The 25995-nt window shown below is 29.1% G+C and overlaps 1 protein-coding gene across 2 annotated transcripts in view; it reads right to left on the reverse strand.

Annotated features, from left to right (window-relative positions):
• The window catches only part of Adcy8 (adenylyl cyclase 78C), a 132376-nt gene that overhangs the window by 27351 nt on the left and 79030 nt on the right, over window positions 1-25995 (reverse strand). For both annotated transcript variants that reach the window (XM_065505071.1, XM_065505072.1), the window contains exons 7-10: window positions 13292-13484; window positions 10240-10373; window positions 9767-9856; window positions 3259-3420 (exon numbers count right to left, since the gene is read on the reverse strand). In XM_065505071.1, coding sequence (XP_065361143.1) covers window positions 3259-3420; window positions 9767-9856; window positions 10240-10373; window positions 13292-13484 — 579 coding nt within the window. The remainder of the gene's footprint in view (window positions 1-3258; window positions 3421-9766; window positions 9857-10239; window positions 10374-13291; window positions 13485-25995) is intronic.

Below are 25995 nucleotides of genomic sequence, written 5' to 3' on the forward strand. Positions count from 1 at the left end.
AAACATATTATGACTACGCATATAGAAACTTAACATTTAATGGTTGTACATAATAATAATAATATGTTTACCTATTTATCATTATTTAGTTGTCCGAAAACCATATTCATATTTATAATTGCGATGAAAATATAAACGTTTACAGTAACTAATATATGGTTGAAATTAAATTAAAACAACAATTATATGTTTACGACAATAATATATTGTTACAAAGAACATAGTATAGTTGTCGTAACCATGTCGAACCATGTTTTTTCTCTGCGTGTGATTATTCATAAAATTAGGTACGTTGATTTTTGTACATATGTATGAGAAATATTTCTGTCGAATTTTTAAGTATTTAAGTGATTTTCGGTAGTGGAAATTATATAGAGGTTATGGTCAAATGTGAACCGATTTAAACAAAATATTATATTGTGATTTATTCTATGTACGACAGAGCTATATTTCGGGAAGAAATTTGTATGGCGGCTAATAATTAATAGGAATAACCATTCATAGGAATAAGGTGTGCAAAATTCCATGGTAGATGTCTCTGCAATATATTTGGAGCAAATAGCTAAATCTTTTTAAAATATATCAACATTTTTTAATGTTTCTTACATTTTGGTTCATAACTCTGCTTTTAATTGACGATTTGCACATTTTTAATAACAAATATTCTAAATCCTTCCCTCGAGGCCCTATCGTGCCCTCAACTGATCGTCTTAGAATTTTACCCAGAATATATATATTGGGCATTTCATGTCAAGTGATCCAACTTTTGAAATCGATGTCTTCCGATCGGGATGAAATTTGCACCAAGGTTAGTTCTATTGGATAGTAACACCCAAAAAGTCTATATATATACTTTTTGGGTGTACGACCAAATGATGTGTTACAAATGGAATGACAAAATCAGTATACGCCCATCATTTTGGTGGTAAAAACGTAGGGATTAATTTAGTGGGTTTCCTTTATGTAAACCAACTTAAATGTTATTCTAATGATTGATTCAAATATCACAAACATTTTCATCACACAAGTAGAAGAAAACCAATAAATCTGCATGAATATGAAATGCCAAAAAACCCAAAACAATAACATATCTAACAAAATTGATGACGTTGGAAAAACTGTAGTGAAAGAGTTTTTGTTTCGCCGATATACATATGTATGTACATATGTAGGTATGTAAATGAATGCAATTAATGTAGATACACGTTACTATTCAAAGAAAACACGTGACCATGGACGAATGGATGCCGACGTTAACTTTGTTTGAACAATAAAACTCTTATAATTGGTTGCCACGACTTTTACAAGTTTGTATTACAATCTCGCCTATTCTATCTATCCTCTTCTCTAGCATATCCTAATTGTACATAAATATGTATTAATTCCACGAGTACATAACATACGAGGAGATTTAAAAGTATGTAATGCCATACGGATTCAGCAAAAGTTCTTTGATATTTACATTTATTAAACATCTATGTAAGTATGTATGTGTGTCATATCATTTATATACCTAGAAAAGGATATAAAAAGTTGTTCTAAAATCACATCATTTTCAAGGTATTTTAGTTTAAATATCCATAACTTATTCTTCAGCAGTTCTTTTTCATCACTTACAAAAAAGTGAAAATAATGTAATCATTTATTATACGTATCCAGTGAATTGGTACTTATTTTTTACTAGTAAACCAAAAACTACAAACTTTTATGATGTATTGCACGGTGGGGGCAGAATCAAAATATTTTGGAAACAAATCTGCCATTTCTAACTCACTGATCCGATTGACAAGGAATTTATCATAGATGAAGCAAAATATTAAGTTCAAGTATTTGAGACTAAGTTTTGAAGGCATACCCCATTTATCTGTTTAGTTGGCGAGTTATAAGCATTTAAAAATTCAAATTTCAAATGGGCACAATTTATCACCGATTTCCTGCAAGTTTTTCCTGTTAGTTAAACAATAAATTGAAAAATGTTTAAAGTTATTTTTGTGCCATCCTAATATACATAAAATATTTCCATCATGCAAATCTGCAAGTGTGAAAAAGTAAATTTTTATGTTCACGTTTTTCAAATACATGCAATGTAAGTTCACAAGGCTCATACTAGATTTTGGCCCGAGCACCACGGTCTTTTTGGAACGAAAACCTCACACAAAAAACATTATTTAAAACCTACAAAAATAATTGTCCACGGACACTCTGCTGGTACGTAAATACTTATAAAATGTTTTTGTCCATATTAAAATTTTAAAAATATCACTGTACAACACAAAAAAAAATTACAAGGTCCGACCAATAAATTTTGATAGAGGAGACAAAAAAAAAGACAAGTGTATAGGCGTTTTTAAAGTTTACATCTGAATTTCATTTGAGGGGGCGTTAAACTTTCCCAACTCTGGCACATTCTTATTGCTAATCGTCATAAGAAACCATGTGATCCTTACATTTTAGGTATAAAATGTGTTCAGCAAATTTATGTAAAATGTTACGGAGAACATTTTTATAGAATATACCCTCTAATGCTCAAGGCATGAGTCTTTTTTGTATTTTTTTTTTAAAAAAAATTCCAAAAACCACCATTAAAACAGGGATTTAAGAGGTTAACATGTTCCGCAAAAATATTATTGAAATTTTAGTATAAGTCCCTGACTACACCAAAAACGGAAAATTCAACCAGCAAGTTAGAAATAAGACATAACAAAAGAGAGCCGAGGGTTAATTTCGCATTTATTAAGAATTTTATTTTAAAACACATTTTAGGTATAAAATGTATTAAGCAAATTTATGCAAAATATTACGGAGAACATTTTTATGGAATATGTTAACCCCCTAAATCCTCAAGACATTGGTATTTTTTGTCCTTCTTTTAAAAAAGAGCAACAAACTTCATTAAAATAGGGATTTAAGGGGTTAAAATGTTCCGCAAAAATATTATCCGTGAAATTTTAGTATAAGTCCATGAAAAATATTCTCCGTAACATTTTACATAAATTTGCTGAACACATTTTATACCTAAAATGTAAAGATCACAAGGTTTCTTATGACGATTAACAATAAGAATGTGCCAGAGTTGGGAAACTTTAACCCCCCCTCAAATGAAATTCAGATGTAAACTTTAAAAACGCCGATACACGTGCCTTTTTTTTTTTTGTCTCCTCTATCAAAATTTGTTGGTCAGACGATGTAATTTTAGAAAAAAATTGATTTTGTTGTATAGTGTAATTTAAAAAAAAACTTATTTAAACATAAACTTACATGGGTGTGCAATTGAACATCCTTGATGGCTTTTATCATGTGGAGGCCAGTTTCAACGCTACATACAGCATGATCGGGACGTGTTTTCCAGTTGTCGCTTTCAAATTGTGAGACACAATAGTAGCAATCACCAAGTAGTTTGACACGTAAACAATGGTTATCCTGTAGCAGCAAGATAAATAAACAAAATATGAGAAAATGTGACAAATAAAAAAGTATATCAACAAATACATATACAAACATACATATGTATTTATATGAGAAAAATCAAACATTTTGGAGAAATGTACTAAAAATATTATTCAAAATTTTTAAATTTTGTAGTTGTTTATGCCGATAAACATGCTACAACTGTTCCCATTAATCATATAACTCTCTCAATACCAAAAACGGTAACATAATTGTTTTTTTTTTTCAATTACATTTTTGCCAAATTTTGGTTTTACTTGTATACCACCATAATTATTTATAGGCTATAAAAATAAAATTTTGTATTCGCAGGTTTTTTTCTATGATCTACAGATATGTGTCATTTTGAAACCCAAAAGAAATACAATCTGAATTCAGTTATAATGGTTTTCCAAAATTTTTGATTTTTCTCATATTCATGTGTATTTTATAAAAACTTATACAACATACAAATACATATATCCAGCAGTTCTATGTGACTGTCTCTATTTAGTGATTTTAAACACCAATTAGGAACTCCACATAATTGGCTATGTGACTAAATCAGGCATGGATCCCGGTCAACCATTTGAGGAAATAAAATAAAAATTATTTTCCATTTTTATATTAAAACTTGTCAGGTTTTGGGAGACGGATCCGCGACTATACTAGTTATTTTAACATGTTTGTGTAGATTGATCCTAAACAGATTGCTAATACTAACCTACGAATAACAAAAGGACACTTAGTAATTTTTAGTGGGAAACATAACTACTTTCTGATGTGCAGTACAAAATAAAACTCTAGACTCAAAGAAAAAATATAAATAAACAGCCAAGTGATAATACATTAGTAAAAAATTACTGTCTATAAGTGATACATTGACTACTTGTAAAACTGCTGAGAGATTTAGGTGCTATTTTTTTAGTACAGACAGAAGAAGTGAATTGGCTACTTTATACATCCCAGGTAATCTAGCGTGAATTCAATTGTCACTTAAGTGTCTCTAAGTAATCTAGAGTGTAGTCACTTTAAAAATGGTATACAAGTTGTGTTGATATAATTCCCATACAGTTTATTTTGTTTTTGTACCTAGCAGTTAAGCAAGTAGTCAATGACAGACAATAGCAAATATACAGCATTTGCCACTAATGTCAATTTATATATTTTGGGTTATTTGACACGTATATGCTCTTTGTAGTGCAGAAGTCAATTAGTTACTTTATACATCCCCGATAATGTAGCGTGATCGCAATTGTCACTTAAGTGTATTCCGTACTGCACTTTTTTGTGAGTAATTCGTACAAACTGGTTTTATACGAAATGTGTTGATATAATTCTCATACAGTTTATTTTCATTTTGCTTAAGTATACTGTCAATTGTATCTTTATCTCTAAGTAACCTAAAGATATCTTTTTAACAGACTATTTTAGGTCAATTGCTTCTGATTAGCATCCGTACATGTTAAAATAAATAGTTATGTAGCTGATCAAGTAACTAGTTAGGTATTTAGTAAGCTAAATGATTCTATGTAACCCGTATGTGAATTCAATGCATTGAATGCTTTGGATTAGTTTACCCACAAAAAGTAATCTATTGGAGAGTAGTCGGAGGAAGGTTTGTTTACAAGCAATCGGTTATTGGACTGTATGAGATTTCTTTTTATTAGACTATTTTATGTCAATTAGCATCCACTTAGCACCCGTACCTGCTAAAATAAATAATTATGTAGCTAATCAAGTAACCAGTTAGGTAGCTAATAAGATAACTGACTCTATGTAACCGGTTTGTGAATATCATGCGTTGAATACTTTGGACAGTCTCTTTGTAAATTATTATTTAGTAGTCACCCTAATGCATTAAACACATTCAAGGCAACAGGCTACACGACTACACGAACACAAATTCTGCTGGGTGCAGTTGTAGTCGTGTGGCAGCTATTGAATTATTTTAAAGGCGACAGCTACAAAGAAAACAGCTGATTTATAATTCAGTGTTGCCACTTCAATAAAAAATAACCGTGCAAAATTCCAAAGTAATTAAGATTTAAACAATTATTTTGAGTAAAAATATATATATGGTTATAATTATTTATGTACCTGTTATTAATTAATTTCAATATGGTTATCAGACACTTCTCTTAATTAAGTTAAAAAAATATATTTTTTTTTAAGCACCAATTTGATTTATATGTTTTATTATATTAGCAACACTATTTCGGTTTTGTAGTTGATAAAAATAGAAATTAGCTTAATTCGGCTACATCGGCATGGGTGGTCGTGTGGCCGTGTAGCTGTGCTGTCGTCAAAATAATCGTCTTCATATAAACGTGTGCATTTTATTTTTGACAGATTGAAGTTGGTAGCCTGCTGTCTTGAATGTGTTTAATGCATAAATGATAAGTAAAGCCAGTAGTTCGACCGCTACACAGAACTGCTGGGCTGTTGTCAGAAAACCTAATTCATGAGAATGTATTGGCACGTATTTTGTTATTGTACATCCGTATATATGAAAATAGTGTAATTTTGTTAAATTTTTTTCGTTGACATTTCTCTCTCCTTCCTTACTATGCTCACAAAGTTATGTTTTTCAATTAAAAATGAAATGTATTGTGTTTGGAATAAGCTTAGGCCAGCCCATCAAGAAACCTTTCCCAAACATACCGCGATATGTCATTTATTTGCAGGGTATATAAAGTTTCCCCATTTAATTTTTTCATTAAAGATAAATTATTTTATTAATCATGAAACAGAAGAAAATATTTATAAAATGGAAGATATCCTGTTTTGTTAAGAATCGAAGTCTAGCAATAGCACATTGAAAATACAATTAAGCTTCAATATTAGATCGAGAAGATAACAATTTCACAAATTGCTCATTTGCTGCAACAACGTCATAACTGAGTAATACAAAATATGCGCCGTTCTTTAGTCTATCATAAAGTTTTATCAGTTTTAAAAAAAGTCAATTATTTTTTTTTGTATGAGAGTGTTTTTTTGTTGTAAACTTCGTAATTAAAATTCATGTTTTCTCGTATATTTGACAAGTAAAAATTTGGCTTAAATACAGATTAGAAAGATATTAATATCTACTATTTAAGTCGGGTTTTATTTCTGAAATCGCATGATTTATTGAAAATTTATTTAAGAAATAGTAAAATGTCATAAAACATTCAAAGTCGTTTTTCTCGAAACTACTTTTTTTTTGAATTATGACGTTGTTGCACCGAATGAGCGATATAATATTAAAAATATTTTTTTTTGGTCATACCTGCGAATAGGTTAACGGTATCCTACGAAGACAAAAACTCATATACAAGTAAATATGGATATATTTTAAGTAAAAATAAGCTCTTATTTTAATATTTCTCAAAATATGTTAATTTTGTTCCTACGTTTCTTGTTCTAGTGGCCTGAGACACGTTAATGGCCGGGCGATTTTTTAATAACTTTAACATTTTTTAACCAATTTTTGTGTTTTATATCTTATTAGAACGACAATTACGTACACATATCGATTCTTTTAAAATTGCAAAAGTAATTATTTAATGGCAAAATTTTTACAAAAACTGAAAAAATTGCATTTTTTTCCCCTTGTAAATGCACCACAAAACTAAATCGCAAGTTGGCACGGGTTGCAATCATGATAGAAAGACAAAATTTCATACTTAACTATAGTTTTATATATATAAAAAAAATAGAGGGTATGCGTTCCGAAATTCCAAAAAAAACATTCAAATATTTGCAAAAATATGCAAAGTGATATGAATGTGATTAAAATATGTACATACATATCGTCACCTAAAATGCAAAATAACGTAACATCACTTTTCATAAGTTTATAGGAGGAGCCAAACACGATATAAAATGAAAACTACTTGAGATATTGAAACAAAATTTTCAAATCTGAATTACAATAACTCTAGAAATATATTTTATGAAAAAAAAACTAATTTTTTTAAAGCACACTTTAAGATATGTGGCTTACGTTTTTTTGAATTGTTATTTTCTGAAACAAAAAAAACGTATCATGAATATAAATTTTTATGAAAAAATAAAAACTTAAAAAAAATAGTTTTTTTATTTTAAATAAAAGCAGTTTATATATACATTTTTAAATTGTTTATGTTTTTTTTATTTTAATTACTAACAACTACTTTTTTAAACTAAAAAGGTTCTTGGTTAAATTTTCATTAAGACTGCAAAAAATATTCAATTGCAACAAATTTATTAAAAAAAGATTAGGATACTTCCTAAAATAAGGTAAAAACTATTTATTAATTAATTATTCAAATCGTATACGTTATTTTGTTTAAGAAAATCATATTTCAATTTTGGTTATGACTTGTTTATTTTTGATAGTAAAAGTTAAAAATTGTGTACACATATGTAATATGATGTAGTGAATCGTAATCAATAATAAAATCAATTTCGAATTTTTTGATGATATGTTGTTATGCTATTTTACCTTTACAGGTTTTTGTCTTATTTCAGCGAAATATGTAGTAAAAGTATAAAAGATAAAAAATATAATATTTAGTATTAAACAGCATTCAGAATAAAATCTGTAGCATGCCGATTTTACAATCGCCTTTATTGGAAATTATGATAGCGAAAACGGTAACATAATTGCCTGGAAAAACGATATGATCTGAATTTTAAATTCTATGGAGAGGTTTTTTTAAAAAATTTTTAAGTAAAATTGTGAATTTTTTTAGACGTTTCTCCACATAATTAATAATAACTCAAAAACTGTTAGTCCGATAGAAAAATTAAAATTTACATAACCTTTAATCCATTTATATATTGCATTTTAATCGTCTCAGTAGTTTCGGAGTTATATTAACAAACTGAAGAATAAAATAAATTTTTTCATGAAAAGAGCATTTTTTTTTGTTTGAAAAAAATCACGAAAAATCGAAGAGGGCAGAAACTGAGACATCGATCATAAAAATCGCACATTTTCACCAAATTTTGCTTTTATGTTTGATGTACATAAAATTGAGTAGTTAATGTTCTTCTTTCGATTGATTGAATTTTGAAAACATTTTCCCCGTGCTATGTACAAATTTTCACATATATATTGCGTTTAAATCGGAGTTATAATAACAAATTGAAACAAAATATATATTTTTGATGTGAAAATTGGAATTTTGTTTGTACCAAAAAAATCATGAAAAATAAAAAAACGGCAGAAATTGTTCAGATTTATTGCTTTATCGCAAAGCCACATGTAATAGGAACAAACTGAGATATCGATCATAAAAATTGATGGATTCTTTTCGTATTTATTCACAATTAAGTGAATTCGCTCATTTTCACAAAATTGTATGTGCTTACAAGCGTGTATTACTTTGAGTGGAAATTTTACATGTTGACCATTTTTGTATTTAGCAAAAAAAGGTTCATGCCTTTTTTGCTGTTGACCTGTGTAATTTGTAAAATCAAATTTAAATAGATTTCGTTAAAAACTAGATTTTGATTTGTATGGGAAATCTAATTAAAATCTTGAAAAATAAACTTGATTGTAATCGAAATACAATTTATACTAGATTTCTTGCAGGTGTATATTGGGTATAAAGCGAATTTTGATATGAGAACCAAATATTATGGAATTCAGGTACAGTTCAAAAATCCTTTCTTTCGTTAGAAATTTTGTTATTTTTGTGTCTCTATTTACTACAGGTCACAAATAGTGATATTTGCTTAATAACCTACAATGAACTACATATTTAAATAATTAAATACGAAAAAACAACAATTACTGCTCCTTCCTGCAGTTACACAGTTAAAAATCAGGATTTGGTGTTTGATTATTTTCAATAATTTCTCGTTAAGAGATCAACAATTCATGGAATTCTTTTCTTGACACTGATAATCTTCTGTAACATTTTCTACAGTTAATATTCATCATTAAATATCGAGTTGTAATAGCGAAAACATCTTAACCAACAATAAATTTTCGTATTTTGATGAAAATCAATCATTCACTTCAGCTGTCGAAATATCAATGGTGTGCCAAGTACAACATTTACGATTTTGTAATTAAAATATTAAATTCAAATAAACAGAATCATGTTTCTGCTGTAGTGTTGTTTTTTGCACTTACGATTTTTCGCTGTTATGGCTCGATATGTACTCGTATAAGTAGAAATAAGTCTATTGTACATATTTTCTTTCTGTATGTTCAACTCATACATACTGGTATTAACACAGTTTGCCCACCCACAAGTTTTTCAATTGATATTTGCTATTTTCTCCTACTTTTTCTTTTTGTTGTTTTTGTTATTGTATTTTAAATGTCCATTGTTGTTACCTGTTTGTTGTTGTTTTAACTTACCTCTGCTATTCTATCGAAACGTGCAAAAAGGTCATTAAGTATTTTCACAAGTTGTTGAGCAGATGTTTTACTGGCGAGTTCTGTAAAACCCTGTTGAAAAGAACAAAATTGTATATGGATTTCAGTATGTACATATGTATTTATGTGTAAATGTATGAATATTGGCAGTATAAACAGGCATTATCATGCAATAAAAATATTTAACAAGTGGGCTAATTGATATGTAACCAAATGTACAAATAACAATATGAATTCAAAAGAAATACAAATATTTTATTTAGGTTTTTACATAAATATTTTCACTTTTATTAGTTTTTTGTTTTTAAATGAAATTATCAATCAACCCACTTAGATAAAGGATTTTTGAGTTTTATTTAAAAGCAATCATTAATTTTTATTAAACAACTTTAATGCGATGATTTTAAAGAGCAGACCAGGCTAAGCTAGGCCAGACCACTTCAATGAATACTTACTTTTATGTCCGCAAATAATATGCTCACATTATCCATGGGATAAACGTACAATTTATTAAATTGCGTTTCAACATTGGGATCCGTACCCTTGTACATTTCGCTGCGAATTTGATTATTTACAATGTTGGGTAAAACTGTCGAAAATAAAATGGAAATAAATCACTTAATACATTTCTACTTATCAATGTTTTTAAATATTTAAATTTATTTTGTTTTGTTTTGTAGAATTTTCTAAATACGACTCTTACAGTTAAACATTTTTTTGAACACTAATGACTTGAACTGTGTTAGACAGCATATTTAAGTACATATTTAACTACGAGAAAGCCAATCATCATTTTACCTGTTCAGAATTGTTTTTACCTGTTCTATTTGTGTGATTTAATTTGTAGAACACTAAGAATTGAAGTGACTTAAAAAGTCAGAAACTCTATGCCGTTTGTATTTTATTGGCCTAGGCAATGTTTGTCTCATAAGCAGTTTCTACTTGAGATGCCATTTTGTTTTAACACGTATTATAAGGTTGTCAAACTAATATTATGTTTCCAATAAAATGCCCTTTCTTTTCCATTGGATTTTATTTGGTAAATAAACGAGTTGTACGAACGATGTGAACAACTGAGCACTTAGGACTTTTAAATGATTTCTTTAAAGAGTAATTGATTGAGTATAAATTACTAGGATTTAATAATTTTTTTCACAGTGGTATAGAAACGTTTTTTTTTGTTGGAAATAATTCGGTGTGTTGGGAACTATTGAAGATATCGTAACGACAATTCACAATGTTTTGGAGTTTTTGAGCTTTGTAGGCGAAATGAGGGCCACTGGGCGGTCCCACAAAGTTGGTCACCTCGGGTCTCACATTTTTAATAATCCTTAAGAAGATCTACTAAAATCACGCTTACATGAGTATGTTATTTCTTTTATTTCAAGAGATATTTTGGATAGGTTTGGGGAGGACTATGTTCGCTTAAGTGAGCCAAATTTTACTTTACACGCTTTTGCATTAAGTTCTCCTTCCGGATCATATAAAATTATATATAGTCCCCAAAAAATATTTTCCATGGAAAGAAGTGTAAAAATACGGCACTTTTTACATGTTTAAAATTTGGATGCGTGTAGCTTTTTATAGGGAAATATTATAACTGTTAGCAAGTTTTTTAATTTTATTCAGAATTTTATAACAAATAGAGCTGATGTTTTAAAAAAAAGTCCACCATATATGAAAAACGAAAAAAGATCGAGCAAAAGAAATAAACCTAAATATCTCTTGTACTAAAAGAAATAACTTACATATGTAAGCGTATTTTTGGTAGATCTTCTTCTGGACTATTTATATGGATTTTTGGCGATCTTTTTCACATAACCAGACTTCGTGTTAATGGGGGTAAGTGTTTTATTTATTTTTTTTTAAATGAATCACTCTATATATCTTGAATATCACCTTTTATTAGGTCGTATAACCACAAAGTATATATAGAGGAAAGAACTTAGGGCAATGAAATTTTTTTGGATAATTAGAAAGTGTTTCGTATTGAAATTTGGCAAAATCGGTCAAGTACACCGATTTTAAAAATGTTTTGTAATTTTCTTTAAATACTTTTAAATTTAAAATAATCCATGTATCCATATTTTTGTTTAGATCGGTCCAAATCCACAGATTTCAACATAAATAACTCTCATTAATATACAAATCGTTGTACCGAATTCAACAAAATCGATACAAATTTAGAGGATTTTTGAACCACTACAAAATTTTGATGTATTGTGGTTCCAGTAGTAAAAAAATTGGTACAAATTTTAAATTCTATTGAGAAGTTTTTTTTAAAATTTTTTTTTCTAAAATTGTGATTTTTTTTAGATGTTTCTCCACATAATTTATTATAACTCAAAAATGGTTATTCCGATATTATTAAAACTAAAAGTTCATATTTACATAGCCTTTAATCTGTTTATATATTACGTTTTAATCGGCTCAGAAGTTTCGGAGTTATAATAACAAATTTAAGCAAAAAATATATTTTTTAAGTGAAAATAGCAAATTTTTTTGTTTTAAAAAACTCATGAAAAATCTAAAACGGCAGACTTGTTCAGGTTTGTTACTTTGTCGCAAAGCCGCGTATTATAGCAACAAAATGAGGTATCGAAGATAAAAATCGATTGATTATTTTCGAATTTATTCACAATTAAGTGAATTCGCTTATTTTCAGAAAATTGTATGTGTGTACAAGTGTGTACTTTTTAGTGTACAATTACAAGTGTTTTGTTTTTGTTAAAATTTTTGTTACAATTACAAAACACATTTTTCATGAGTTGTTTAAAACACAAAAATTTGCTATTTTCACGTAAAGAATATATTTTTTGCTTCAATTTGTTATTATAACTCGGAAACTACTGAACAAATTAAAATTTAAAAAAAAAAAAATCTATCAATAGAATTCAAAAATTTTACCATTTAGGTAACCATGATGCATCAAATCTATATAGTGGTTAGTGAAGCCTTTTTTGATGATGACCTGTTTTATTTATACCATAAAAGGACCACTTTCGAAAAACACATTAATCTATAGAAATATCATACAAATTTTGATTTCTATGCAAAATTTAACACACATAAGTAATATTGCATACTCAAACTTCCGGATTTTGTGAATATCGGTCCATATTTCATCATTAGGTACATCAATAATCCACATGTAACAGAAAATAAACCACTTTAGAAAAATAAATCGATATCGAAGCAAAATTTTAGCTTTATAACAAATAGTTATTGCTAATAGCTAACTTATGTATTCCGAAATATGTAGGTTGAATCGTTAAAAAGTTATTGACCAATATACAATATGAAAAGCTTTGTTCTGACAATTATACATATTTTGATTCCAATAACATTAAAATGTACGAGTCTTACAAAGTGAAATTTACCACTAATATTTTCTAGTAATAGAAAATATGAAATTAAAAAGATATATAAGATTCGACATAGACGAATATAACACTCTTACTGATTTTATTGTTTATGGTTTTAATAGAAGTACATATAAAAACTTACTTGAATCTAACAACTTTTGTGTCTTCTGTAATTCCTTTTCAGACTCCTTTTTATGTTCCATCGCTTTATGTGTTTCGATAAATGCGAGTCGTTGACCTCTATCGGTTAAATACTTGGTATACATGCCGGCAACATTAATGGCAGTATATAGAATAAAATTAGCAAATATTTGAAATGCCACACAATTTGATTTCTGTAAATGTAAAATAAAAGAAAAATATCACTAACAATTGAAATACATATATGGGGCATTTCACGTCAAGTGAACCAACTTTTGAAATCGATGTCTTCCGATCGCGATGAAATTTGCACCAATGTTAGTTCTATTGGATAGTAATTCGGACACCATTTTTCAACAAGATCGGTCAAGAACTCTCTGAGTTATAGGAGGTCAAAATTTGACATTTTGGCCAAACAGGTGTTTTTTTTATCCATATAACTTATTACCTATTGTTCTTAGCAAAATGTGTCCCAAATAGTTTAGATAGCTATTTATGCAATCTTTCGAAAAAAAAAATTAAAAAAATTTAATAAAAATTTTTTTTTTTAAATCAAAAATATTTTTGACTTTTTTTTTCAAAATGGGCCCTTTTTTATTTTTTTTAAGAAAGCTTAGGTCTTTTCCTAAGCGACCTATATGGTCGCTTAGTGGGATGCGAGTGGGATATCTATCAAAAAAAATATTTTGTAACTCAAGATTTAAAATTTTTGAATTTTTTTGCAAAATCAAAAACTTTGTTGACTTTTTTTTTAAAAAAATGGACCCATTTTTTAATTTTTTTTTTTGCTCAAAAGAAAGCTTAGGTCTTTTCCTTTAAAACCTTTTTGCTCGCTTAGTGGGATGCGAGTGGGATATCTATCAAAATAAATGTTTTGTAACTCAAGACAAATGTTTTTAAATTGATTTTTTTCATATTTGTGTGTAAGTGTTTCTAAAACCTTAAAAATAAAAACCACAACAACTGGCCGATAATAGCCACTGGAGGGGTGCAATATGAGGCCGACCGCTATTAATTTTCCACCCCCAAAATTTGTCTGAGTTCTGTATCTTGCGGCTTTTTTAGTCAATCCTAGAGGTAGTTTTCAGCGCACGTGATTTTCATTGTTAAAATATCAGGTGCCCCAGAAACAAATTTTTGGAATCAAGTGGAAATATTTTATGGCCCTTCTCCGAAGTACCAGTTCATTTATTATTTTATGACATTTGACTTTAAGAAGTGGGTGGAGAGGTAGAAGTTGACAGGTAGGTTATTTATATGGTGGTTTATTTTTATTATTATTTGTAACATTTGGTTAAACTAGGTACTTTAGTATGTAAGCCCTTCTTGACCCTAATAAAAGATTTTAGACTCATTCATTAAAACGTACTACCTATATGATCTTAAAAAACTATTTATTGTCATTCTGAAGACATACGGAAATCAGTTTTTTAGAAACAGCGTTAAAGTTAAGACGTGTGTTATTTACATAAATACTTACAAAATTCAAAATGTCTACGACTTCTAAAAAGGCTAAGGTTGAAAACATGGAGTTCTGCAAAAACAATGACTAAGTTTGGAACGTCTCAACGAAAAGCAAGAATTGCTAAACAATTGGTTGCTGAGCATGGGATTCTCACACTCCCAAACAAAAAGAAGGGAAAAACTTTGGAGTGCGATACTAAATCTCTAATAACTCAGTCAGCGAGATGATATGAGTCGCCTGATGCCAGGGATGAAAGACTGGATGTCTGTACGAATCGATGGCAAGAAAGTTCAAATGCAGAAGAGAATGGTTCTCTGTAACCTGAATGAATTATTCGCAACATTTCAATCTGAATACGAGGATGTCAAAATTGGATTCACAAAATGTACACAACTGAGGCCAAAACATTGCGTTTCGGCAGGAAGCAGCGGAACTCACACAGTATGTGTTTGTATTTACCATGAAAATGTTAAATTGATGTTGAAGGAAATCAACTTAAATTACTTAAAAGATGATTCATCAGAAGATTTACACCATTTCCGCGATTGCCTTAAATTGACTATGTGCCCTAATGCTACAACTTCTTGCCACTTAGGTGAATGTTCGAATTGCCCGGAAACCACATCCATCAAAGAAAATTTAATCAACTCTTTTGATCGAGAATGTATTGAGGAGTTAAAATTTGAATCTTGGCTTCAGACTGAAAGATGCACACTGAAAACCATAATTTTAAATGTGGATGATTTTGTGGAAGAACTGTGTAGAGGATTGCTAAATTTGAGAACCCATGACTTTTTAGTCAAAGAGCAGTGGTCATTCTTCAAGGACTTGAAAACACATTTGAAGTCTGGTGAATTCATTATTTCATTTGATTTCGCAGAGAACTATAAATATGTTCTTCAGGATTCCATACAAGCATTCCACTTCAATAACGACCAAGCAACTATATTCACAGTAGTTATTTACTACATGAAAGAAGAAAACCTGGAACACAAAAGTATGGCAATCATATCCGACGATTTAAAACATGACACCGTTGCAGTTTATGAGTACCAGAAGATAATACTAAATTATCTAAAATCAAAATTTACAGTAGAAAAGGTATACTACGTTTCGGACGGAGCTCGTCAACATTTTAAAAACAAAAGTAGCTTCGCAAATCTTACAGCTCATGAAAAAGATTTTGGAATGCCAGCTGAGTGGCATTTTCATCCTACTGCTCATGGTAAAGGAGCATGCGATGGTATTGGAGCAAACCTCAAAAGAAATGCAGCGAAGTATAGCCTCCAGTGCTCTCATCAAGATCGCATCTTAGATGCGACTGCTTTATTCCATTGGGCAAAGAATTATTGTAAAGAAACTAAAATAGTTTTTAGTAGCAAAGAGGATCATGAGGAAACATTGAAAACACTAAAGAGCAGATTCGCAGCATCGTAACAATCGATGGCACTGCTCAATACCATGCTTTCATACCGCTTGTCGATGGAAGACTCAAATTAAAAAAGTTTTCTGCATCTACTCAATGCGATTTCTTTCCAAAGCCAAAAAAGAAGCCAGCAGCGAAATCAGTAGCTGAATCTAATAACGCCAAGAAAGGATTGACAAAAAAAAAGCAGCGATAAGGAGGATAAAAGTATGGATATTTGAAAATTTAAAAACTTCATAAATTAAAAAAAGTCAAAAAGGTTTTTGATTTTTCAAAAAAAAGTAAAAAATTGTATGTCTTGAGTTACAAAACATTTTTTTTATAGATATCCCACTCGCATCCCACTAAGCGACAAAAAGGGTGTTAAAGGAAAACACATAAGCTTTCTTCTGAGCAAAAAAAAAAATTAAAATTAGGAAAAGACCTAAGCTTTCTTAAAAAAAATAAAAAAAAAAATAAAAAGGGCCCATTTTGAAAAAAAAAAGTCAAAAATATTTTTGATTTAAAAAAAAAATCAAAAATATTTTATTAAATTTTTTTTATTTTTTTTTTTCGAAAGATTGCATAAATAGCTATCTAAACTATTTGGGACACATTTTGCTAAGAACAATAGGTAATAAGTTATATGGATAAAAAAAAAACACCTGTTTGGCCAAAATGTCAAATTTTGACCTCCTATAACTCAGAGAGTTCTTGACCGATCTTGTTGAAAAATGGTGTCCGAATTACTATCCAATAGAACTAACATTGGTGCAAATTTCATCGCGATGGGAAGACATCGATTTCAAAAGTTGGTTCACTTGAAGTGAAATGCCCCATATATATTCCTTGAATGCATACACAAAGCTAAACATTAAATAAATCATTATAAATGTATGTATTCGTATGTATAATAGGGTGCTGTTGTAACTGTCAAGGATTTCGGAAAAAAATACATTTTTTACATTAATTTTATTAATATGCCAATAAATTAAGAAACGAAGAAAAGAAGGATGGATACTTGTCATCGACAAAGCGAAGAAATGCGAACAATATCACAATAAAACCAGCAATACAATTTAAAATTGTAGTTTAATACTTCTTGTTGAAAAATTTAATTATTGTTTAATTTATTTATAACATTCTTTGTAAGTAAGGAGTGAAATCGAAAAAACCTTAACACACATTTTTCCTTAAAACTTTTAACCAAGTATTTTTTATTTTTTTGATCAAGTTACCTTTGAAAAGTATGTCAGTGTTATTATGTTTAATGTCAATTATGTTCATTTGTTGTTAATCTGATTAAAATGAGTGACGAATGAAATGTTCGTACTTGTCTGTTGATAGAAAACCTGATTCAGCTATAAGAAATGGTTCACATGATATTTCTAAAGCCAATAAATAGCACACATTTTCAAAAGAACTCCCAACACATCCGGTAGGAAAGCAATCCGGTTTGCTAAGTACTCGGACTATTTGGTACGAAAAGTGAAAGCCAATGCAGATTTAAAAACATACAAGGCTCAAAAAGACAGAGCACGGAATGTTCTTGGTATGGCAATCAATATGCAGTTGCGGCAAAAGAAGCCAAACATTTGTTACAAATAGGGTTTGGGGTTTCCTGGATAATTTTATTTCCCGGGAAATTAAATTTTTCATTCCCGGGATTCCCGGGAACTTCATTTCAACTAGAAAAATAAGTAAAAAAGAATATTATTTTACAAAATTGTTTAATTTTATTAAAAGAAAATGAAAAACAATACAATTCAATTCTACTAACATAAAACAAAAAAAAAATTTCGTAAAATATTTGGATATCATTTGTTACTATAAAATGAAATATTAGCAATATTCATGATGTAGAGCTCTTGTCCTGTTAATAGAGCAATTAAGTATCACAAAATTTCATATAAATAATGTTATATGTTCGTCAAGAACTATTTTTTTAAAGTATTTTTTTGAGTTTTCAAAATGCATTCAGTAAGTCATTTGACGATTTCTTATTTTAGTGGCAAAGTTTCCAGACACCGAGAAAAATCATTCGTTTTAAACAGGTGGTGGCTTTATCGTTAATAAAGCATTATAAAGACAATCTAAGTTTTTTGCTACTTGCTTCAAATAAAGCTAATTCCCGCTTAAAACGACTTTCAGCATTTGATTTTAAATGTTTAGGATTTTCTTTTTTTTTTCAATATTGATTGAATAATCTAATTCGTTTTTAAAATTTTGCTCCATTTGTATTTCGGAAACATCATCATCACCGCTTTGAACTGATGAGGGAACATTGCGGTCAAATAGGCGTATGTATGAACATTGGCCCATAATCATAGTCAAACACTAAAGTCGGTTCTTTTCAGAAACAACTTTAAATAAAAACCTGCTTTTAATTATTTTGCAACTATAGTCAAAATTAAAGTATGTTTTAAATTGAACCGACTTTAACTGGGTGCCACCGCAAATGTAGAAAATGTTTTCATACAATATACAACAAAATACAGACAAGTGGCAACGCTGAACAGCTGAAATACAAAATTAAAAAAAAAAACAAAAAAGGTAAACAATAAAAGTAACCGGGACAACTAAAAAAAAGTAGTTTGTTGTGGAAAAATTAAGTATATAAGATGAATATCATAATTAGAATATTTTGGTACTAATTTTATTGATAACTGTTCAATAATTGCAAAATCTCTACCAATATCTTGTAACTTAAACATTTTTTACTTTCTGCCGAACTTTTTTACTTGGTGAAGAACAGCTGATGCTGTTGTTAAACGAGTTAATAACAGCTTCAGCTAGTTTTATATTTAAAGTCGACTTCAACGTCAGAAGTATACTTTAACTTGTCTACGATAGACCTAAAGTCCACTCTTGAATAAAGTCGAGTTTAATTCTCTTAAAGTATTCTTTATTTCTGACTATGATTATGGGCCATTGTCTTTTTGTATTATAATTTAGCTTATTATGTTGTGAAGTTATTAGGAAATTTACATAAGTGTGCTGTTATATTGTTTATTAACTTTACATTTTATTGCAAGAACCATTGCAAGAATTTTTTGAGAAATCGTAGAATTTTTAGATAACAGCTGTTCATAAAGGGTGTTCGTCATAGTAAAATATCGGCTTAATGCTTCTACTGTATCCTTAATGGGGTTTAAAACCTCCACTAATATTTGAAACATGCCATTTATCAAACAGAGATTTTAGAGTAACTTCGGGTATTGTGGACTATGCGTCTAATGTGGACCAGTGTATTTTTTCAGAAACTATTGAAGGTATGATAAAACTGATTTGTCGTACATTTTACGATTTGTTTGAAACGACAATTGCACATTTGCTTTCATGAGCAATTTATATGTTGGCTTTTTATTCTTGTATTGAAATTAATTCGCATGCTCAACATTTTTTTCGGCACAAGTAAGAAACAAAATTTGGTACAGTTACTTGGTAGAATTTAATGTTTGGTTGTTTTATATAGTTAAAGTGGACACGTAGTTTTGCATATATTTGGTAAGAATTTAAGCACATTTAGATTATTAGGTAAAAATAACTTTTTACCACTGTAACCCAAGTTCGTGTAATGTGGACCACTTAAATTACTTGATTATGTACTACTGGTCCATATTACCCGACAATAACTATGTACTTTGTAAGCAATCTATCTAAGCCAAGAACGCGACTTTTTAGTTTGTATTAATAAAAATATATTGGAATTAAATTGGTTAATCATTCATGATTAGCTGGTTCATGAATTTTATGTATTAAATACTAGTCCACATTAGCCTCATATAGTGGTCCATATTACCCTCCAATTTTTTTAATGCTGGTTTTTCGGTTCCTTACAATATTTTCACATAAATTTTTTATCCTTTGACGTAAAAAATTTTCAACTGCAAAAACAATTAGAGAATACATTAGCTAATTTATTGCTTCACAACTTTTTTAATATCCATAAATATTGTGGTCAAAATTTAGAAAAAACAAAACGGTAGTCCACATTACCCGAAGTTACTCTATATTTAAATGTATTAAAGTATTTTTAATTAATTTTAAATTTCCCGTTTTTCCCGGGAATTCCCGGCAATAATTTTACGGGAATTCCCGGACCCCAAACCCTAGTTACAAAGGACTCTATAAATACCAAAGTTTACATCAAGAAAGATTTCTTAATGTGACCACTTATTTTTGGCCTGATGTGGCATCATATCACTGTGGTAAGCAAGGTCTCGAGTGGTACAAGAACAATAATGTAGTATTTGTACCAAGAGAGGCAAATCCTCCAAACTGCTTGGAGCTAAGGTCAGTGGAGAGATATTGGGCTCTTGTTAAAAGAGAATTGAAGAGCACAAAAAAGGTGTACAAAAGTTCGGTAAACGGTGATGGACTACTTGTTCGAACCAAGTGACAGAAAGCTCTATAAAAACCTTAATGGAAGGGTTTCCAATATTTTTTGTAAGTTATAATAATAATTTCAATCAAATAAAAAAAATCAAAACTGAAGGTTTATTTTTTATTAACATTTATGCATGTTAAGATTTTTTCGAACTCACTCCTAAGTCCATATATGTAATTGATATAAAAAGTTAAAAATTTTCTGACTTTTTGCCAAATTGACTACTATTGACGCTTCCAAGTAAGTATGTATCTATAGATATATACATATCTATAGATACATACTTACAATACGTATACGTGAAAAGGTTGGTCCAACATTTTTAAGTGTTTCTAATTTAATAGTGGCATATAATCGGTATTGTCACACTCGTAGTTTTAATCGGTATAAAATCCATAAATCATATTATTTAATCAAAAAACTTATGAATTTCTACTATGTTCAATCTGTAAAACATACGTAATTAGTTTAGAAAGAAAATTTTTCAAATCAAATTGTAGATAAACATATTTTAACCACTATTATTGTTATTATTTTCTCTAAATATGAATATCCTTAAATTTTGTAATGTTAGGCACATAAATAATTCCTTTAATAACATAACTTAATTCATTCTTAAGGCCTGTTTCACGATGTCGAAAGAAAAATGATTCGAACAAATTTGTATGAAAACTATTCGAAAGAATTTAAAAAACTGAGTATTTAATTACCATATTTTTCTACTTGAGTGAATCAAATTCTGTTATTTCAACCATAATTCTTCTTTGCCAACTGACTATCGACGATAGAATGTTTTGTTCGAACATAAATTGAAAAAATCTAAAAAAAAAACTGAGAAAATGTAAAATTCTTAGTTTTTTGACATTTCGCTATAAATATCTCAGAAACTAAGCATTGTATTGTTAAACGGTACGGAGATATTGAAGTTCTGGACCAGTGTGCAAAGTTTGGTGCAAAACTCTTCAGCCGTTTTTGTGCCATTAAAAAAAAACCGAACCTATTTGTGGCATTTTTCGCTTTTTCATATGGTGAAACGAGCTTGATGATAGCAATGTGAATAGATCATATAAATTGAAAAAATCTTTAAAAGGCTATAAGGGCCAAAGTATTCCGTTTAGTATTCGATTCTTCGACATTTTTTAGAAACCGGTTTTCGGTTTCTTCGAAAAATTGCAATTTAATATAAACCGGATTCGGTTTTTTAATAATAACCGGTTAACCGTTTTTTTGGCAAAATTTAAAACGCCTAGAAATAAGAAGAAAATAAGTTTTATTTTATATTAAAGATCTTATGATAAAGAATATATGTAGAGTGCTCCAAAAAAATAAAATTGCGAATTTTGACCGTCCCCCCTCTAGAATTGTTCTATGTATTGTAGAAACACATTGTGTAAAATATTAGGATGATAGGATAACGTTAACTGGTGGCGCAACGACGCTGAAGTTTTGAGGTGCATTTACAAGGGGAAAATATGCAATTTTTTCAGTTTTTGTAAAAATTTTGCCATTAAATAATGACTTTTACAATTTAATTTAAAAGAATCAAAATATGTACGTAATTGTCGTTATAATAAGATATAAAAGACAAAAATTGGTGAAAAAATGTTAAAGTTATTAAAAAATCGCCAGGCCATTAACGTGTCTCAGGCCACTAGAACAAGAAATTTATGAACAAAATTAACATATTTTGAGAAATATTAATATAAAAGCTTATTTTTACTTAAAATATATCCATATTTACTTGTATATGAGTTTTTGTCCTCGTAGGATACCGTTAACCTATTCGCAGGTATGACCACAAAAATTAAATTTTTTTAACGGCAGTTTCAAAACTCCAATTTCAAATTTTTAAAAATTTTGTTAAACAAATTTCAGAATTTTTTGATCATCACATGGGGATTTATTGACAACATAATAGGGAATAAAAATGTGAAAAAAGTATGTCAATACCTCCTATAGTTTTTCCGTACCTGCGATATAAATTTTGCGATTTTCGAGAAAAACTAATTTTTTGGCCATATTTTGGGGAATGACTAAATTTTCCTTACTGTAATGATTTTAAAGTAAAAGCTATTCAGAATAAAATAGTCCCGGTAATTTTAAATATAGTCTGAAAGTTTTACTAAAATCGGAAAACTTTAACCCTTAAATCGTGAAGGTCAAAGGTAAATTTTGTCAATATTTGGAATTTCTCATGGAAAGATAGCGAAATATTATATATTTTTGGGCCGATTTTGATGAAACTTAAGAAAAATATAAAATGAAGTCTAGTATTCACAATAACAGTACAAAAATGGAAATTAACCCTTAATAGTTCTTGCGGTCAAAATGAATGTGTTTTTCGTGATTTTAAAAGTTGAGGGTCATTTGGACCCCAAGTGCTATTAAGGGTTAATTCCCATTTTTGTACTGTTATTGTGAATACTAGACTTCACTTTATATTTTTCTTAAGTTTCATCAAAATCGGCCCAAAAGTATATAATATTTCGCTATCTTTCCATGAGAAATTCCAAATATTGAAAAATTTGACCTTTGACCTTCACGATTTAAGGGTTAAAGTTTTCCGATTTTAGTAAAACTTTCAGACTATATTTAAAATTACCTGGACTATATTATTCTGAATAGCTTTTACTTTAAAATCATTACAGTTAGGAAATTCTGGTCATTCCCCAAAATATGGCCAAAAAATTAGTTTTTCTCGAAAATCGCAATATTTATATCGCAGGTACGGAAAAACTATAGGAGGTATTGACATACCTTTTTCACATTTTTATTCCCTATTATGTTGTCAATAAATCCCCATGTGATGATCAAAAAATTCTGAAATTTGTTTAACAAAATTTTTAAAAATTTGAAATTGGAGTTTTGAAACTGCCGTTAAAAAAATTTAATTTTTGTGGTCATACCTGCGAATAGGTTAACGGTATCCTACGAGGACAAAAACTCATATACAAGTAAATATGGATATATTTTAAGTAAAAATAAGCTTTTATATTAATATTTCTCAAAATATGTTAATTTTGTTCATAAATTTCTTGTTCTAGTGGCCTGAGACACGTTAATGGCCTGGCGATTTTTTAATAACTTTAACATTTTTTCACCAATTTTTGTCTTTTATATCTTATTATAACGACAATTACGTACACATTTCGATTCTTTTAAATTAAATTGTAAAAGTCATTATTTAATGGCAAAATTTTTACAAAAACTGAAAAAATTGCATATTTTCCCATTGTAAATGCACCTCAAAACTTCAGCGTCGTTGCGCCACCAGTTAACGTTATCCTATCATCCTAATATTTTACACAATGTGTTTCTACAATACATAGAACAATTCTAGAGGGGGGGACGGCCTGTACCTAGAAAATTTTTTTCGTCCATACAATCTTGGAGCACTCTAATGTACATGTATTCTAATTACAAAAAATAAGTCTTTTTAAAACGCTTAAATACTTTTTAATTCTAATTTTGATTACTTCTTTTAACGTTCGCAGGGTCTTCCGGTCAAATTCGACCCATTTTGATATTAAAATTTAATTTTTTTAAAAGTGAGTGGTTGATATATTTGATATTTTATGAATTTTATTTAATTTCAAAAATCAACAACTACGTTTTAAAAACACAAATCTGCAAAAAAAAATGTTTTGCACTTAAGGTCATTGGGTCAAATTTCACCTGGAGCTAAAATCTTAAAAATCTTTGTTACGCACAATTAAGTTAAATGTTAGGAAAAATTTGTAGGAAAACTGAGATTCCCCTTGTACCAAAGCTATTGTTTTCTTATCCTTCATAAGATATTCGGGTCAAATTTGACACATTTTGAAATTAAAATTGTGTTTTTTCTAAAGTGAGTGGTTAATATTTTACGACTTTTATTTAATTTAAAAAGTCAACAACTACGTTAGGTTGAAAAAAATACAAAAAATATATATTTTCTATTCGGGTTAAATTTGACCCGAAGATCGTTAACGACAAATATTTGAAGACCTTATGAATGTTAAAACAATCTCATAGCAATAAAACACAGTTTAAATGCTTTGGAGTATATCTATTTGTTTCCTTTGTTTTTATAAAGCTAAACATTGAAAATGATCTTTCACTCAGTGTACTTGTAGGACGTATATGTAGATAACAAAGCATTGAGTAAGTTTTCTAAATATAAAAAGACTTCTAAAATAGTTGGAGTATTTTTTTAAACAAGTTTTTTGGATTTTTTAAGTTTTTAATACACTATAACTCATAAAAACACACTTTTAGAAAAAACCAGCTATTCGAGGAGAAAAACCCGGTTTCTTCGATATTCGAAATGTGAGCATTTCAAAAAAACCGAAACCGACTTAACCAAAAAAACCGGTTATTAAAAACCGGGCCGATCACCCCAGTATTTATCCACCAGATCTCTGTTTCTACCAACCTAATGTATCATCGTAATATCGGAAAATTAAAGTTCGCAAGAAATCATTAAACTTTTGCTAACCTTAGAGAAAAGCATTGGTATTTTCGAGACAAAAACATTGATATATCATATATTACGATCCGACTGAAAATGACAAAGATATAACGAAAAATTTAAAAATGCGTGCCAAAAAAAATATAAATTTCTTGATTTTGCAAAAAATGTCAAATATTTTTTTTTAATTTTGTTTTTTCGAAAGATTAAAGAAAAGTAATAAAACAAATGTTGCTAAGAGCAATAGGTAATAAGCAGTGTTGCCACTTCATGTGTAATTACACATATTGTGTGTAATTTTAACTTTTATGTGTAGCCCATGTGTAATTGATTGCATGTGTAATCCATGTGTAATTTTAAATTCCAATTATATCTAAAAATATTTTGGATTTTTATTGAATACATGATACATGGATTATTCAATGTTTCTTAAATTTACCTCACCACATTCGGATAAATTATAAAACATCATCACTATTTAATCGTGACACTTTAAAGTATCTTTCAGTCCTCCAGCACTCTGTTGCTGAAGAGTTAAAACACTGGATCAAAAATGTCTTCCATTTACACTAAAATATTAAAAAATATGTACCTCTGAAGGTATTCATATTTATCTTCTTTATATATATAATTTTTCTGTACGTGTGTTAGTAACTAAACTCCTCCTTAACGGCTGGGCCGATTTCGATGAAATTTGTTGTGTGTGTTTGAGTGGGTCAATGGATAGTTTAGATTCACAATTGGCCTATATAAGAACAATGGGCATGGCACCTCCCATACAAAGTAAAAATTTATTATTGCATATGTGGAGTCTATTATAGTGGGAGTCTTCAAACTTTGTGAGAGCTTTGGCAGAACAACGTTTGCCGGGACAGCTAGTTATATTATATGTTTTGTTACTCAGTATATTGGTATTAGATGAAGATATGAAGCAAGTTTTAACCAAATTAACATAGAAGTTTGCAGATAAATACGATAACAAATGGACGCTTGAG

This window comes from Calliphora vicina, chromosome 3, assembly GCF_958450345.1.
Source record: "Calliphora vicina chromosome 3, idCalVici1.1, whole genome shotgun sequence".
Lineage (NCBI taxonomy): Eukaryota > Metazoa > Arthropoda > Insecta > Diptera > Calliphoridae > Calliphora > Calliphora vicina.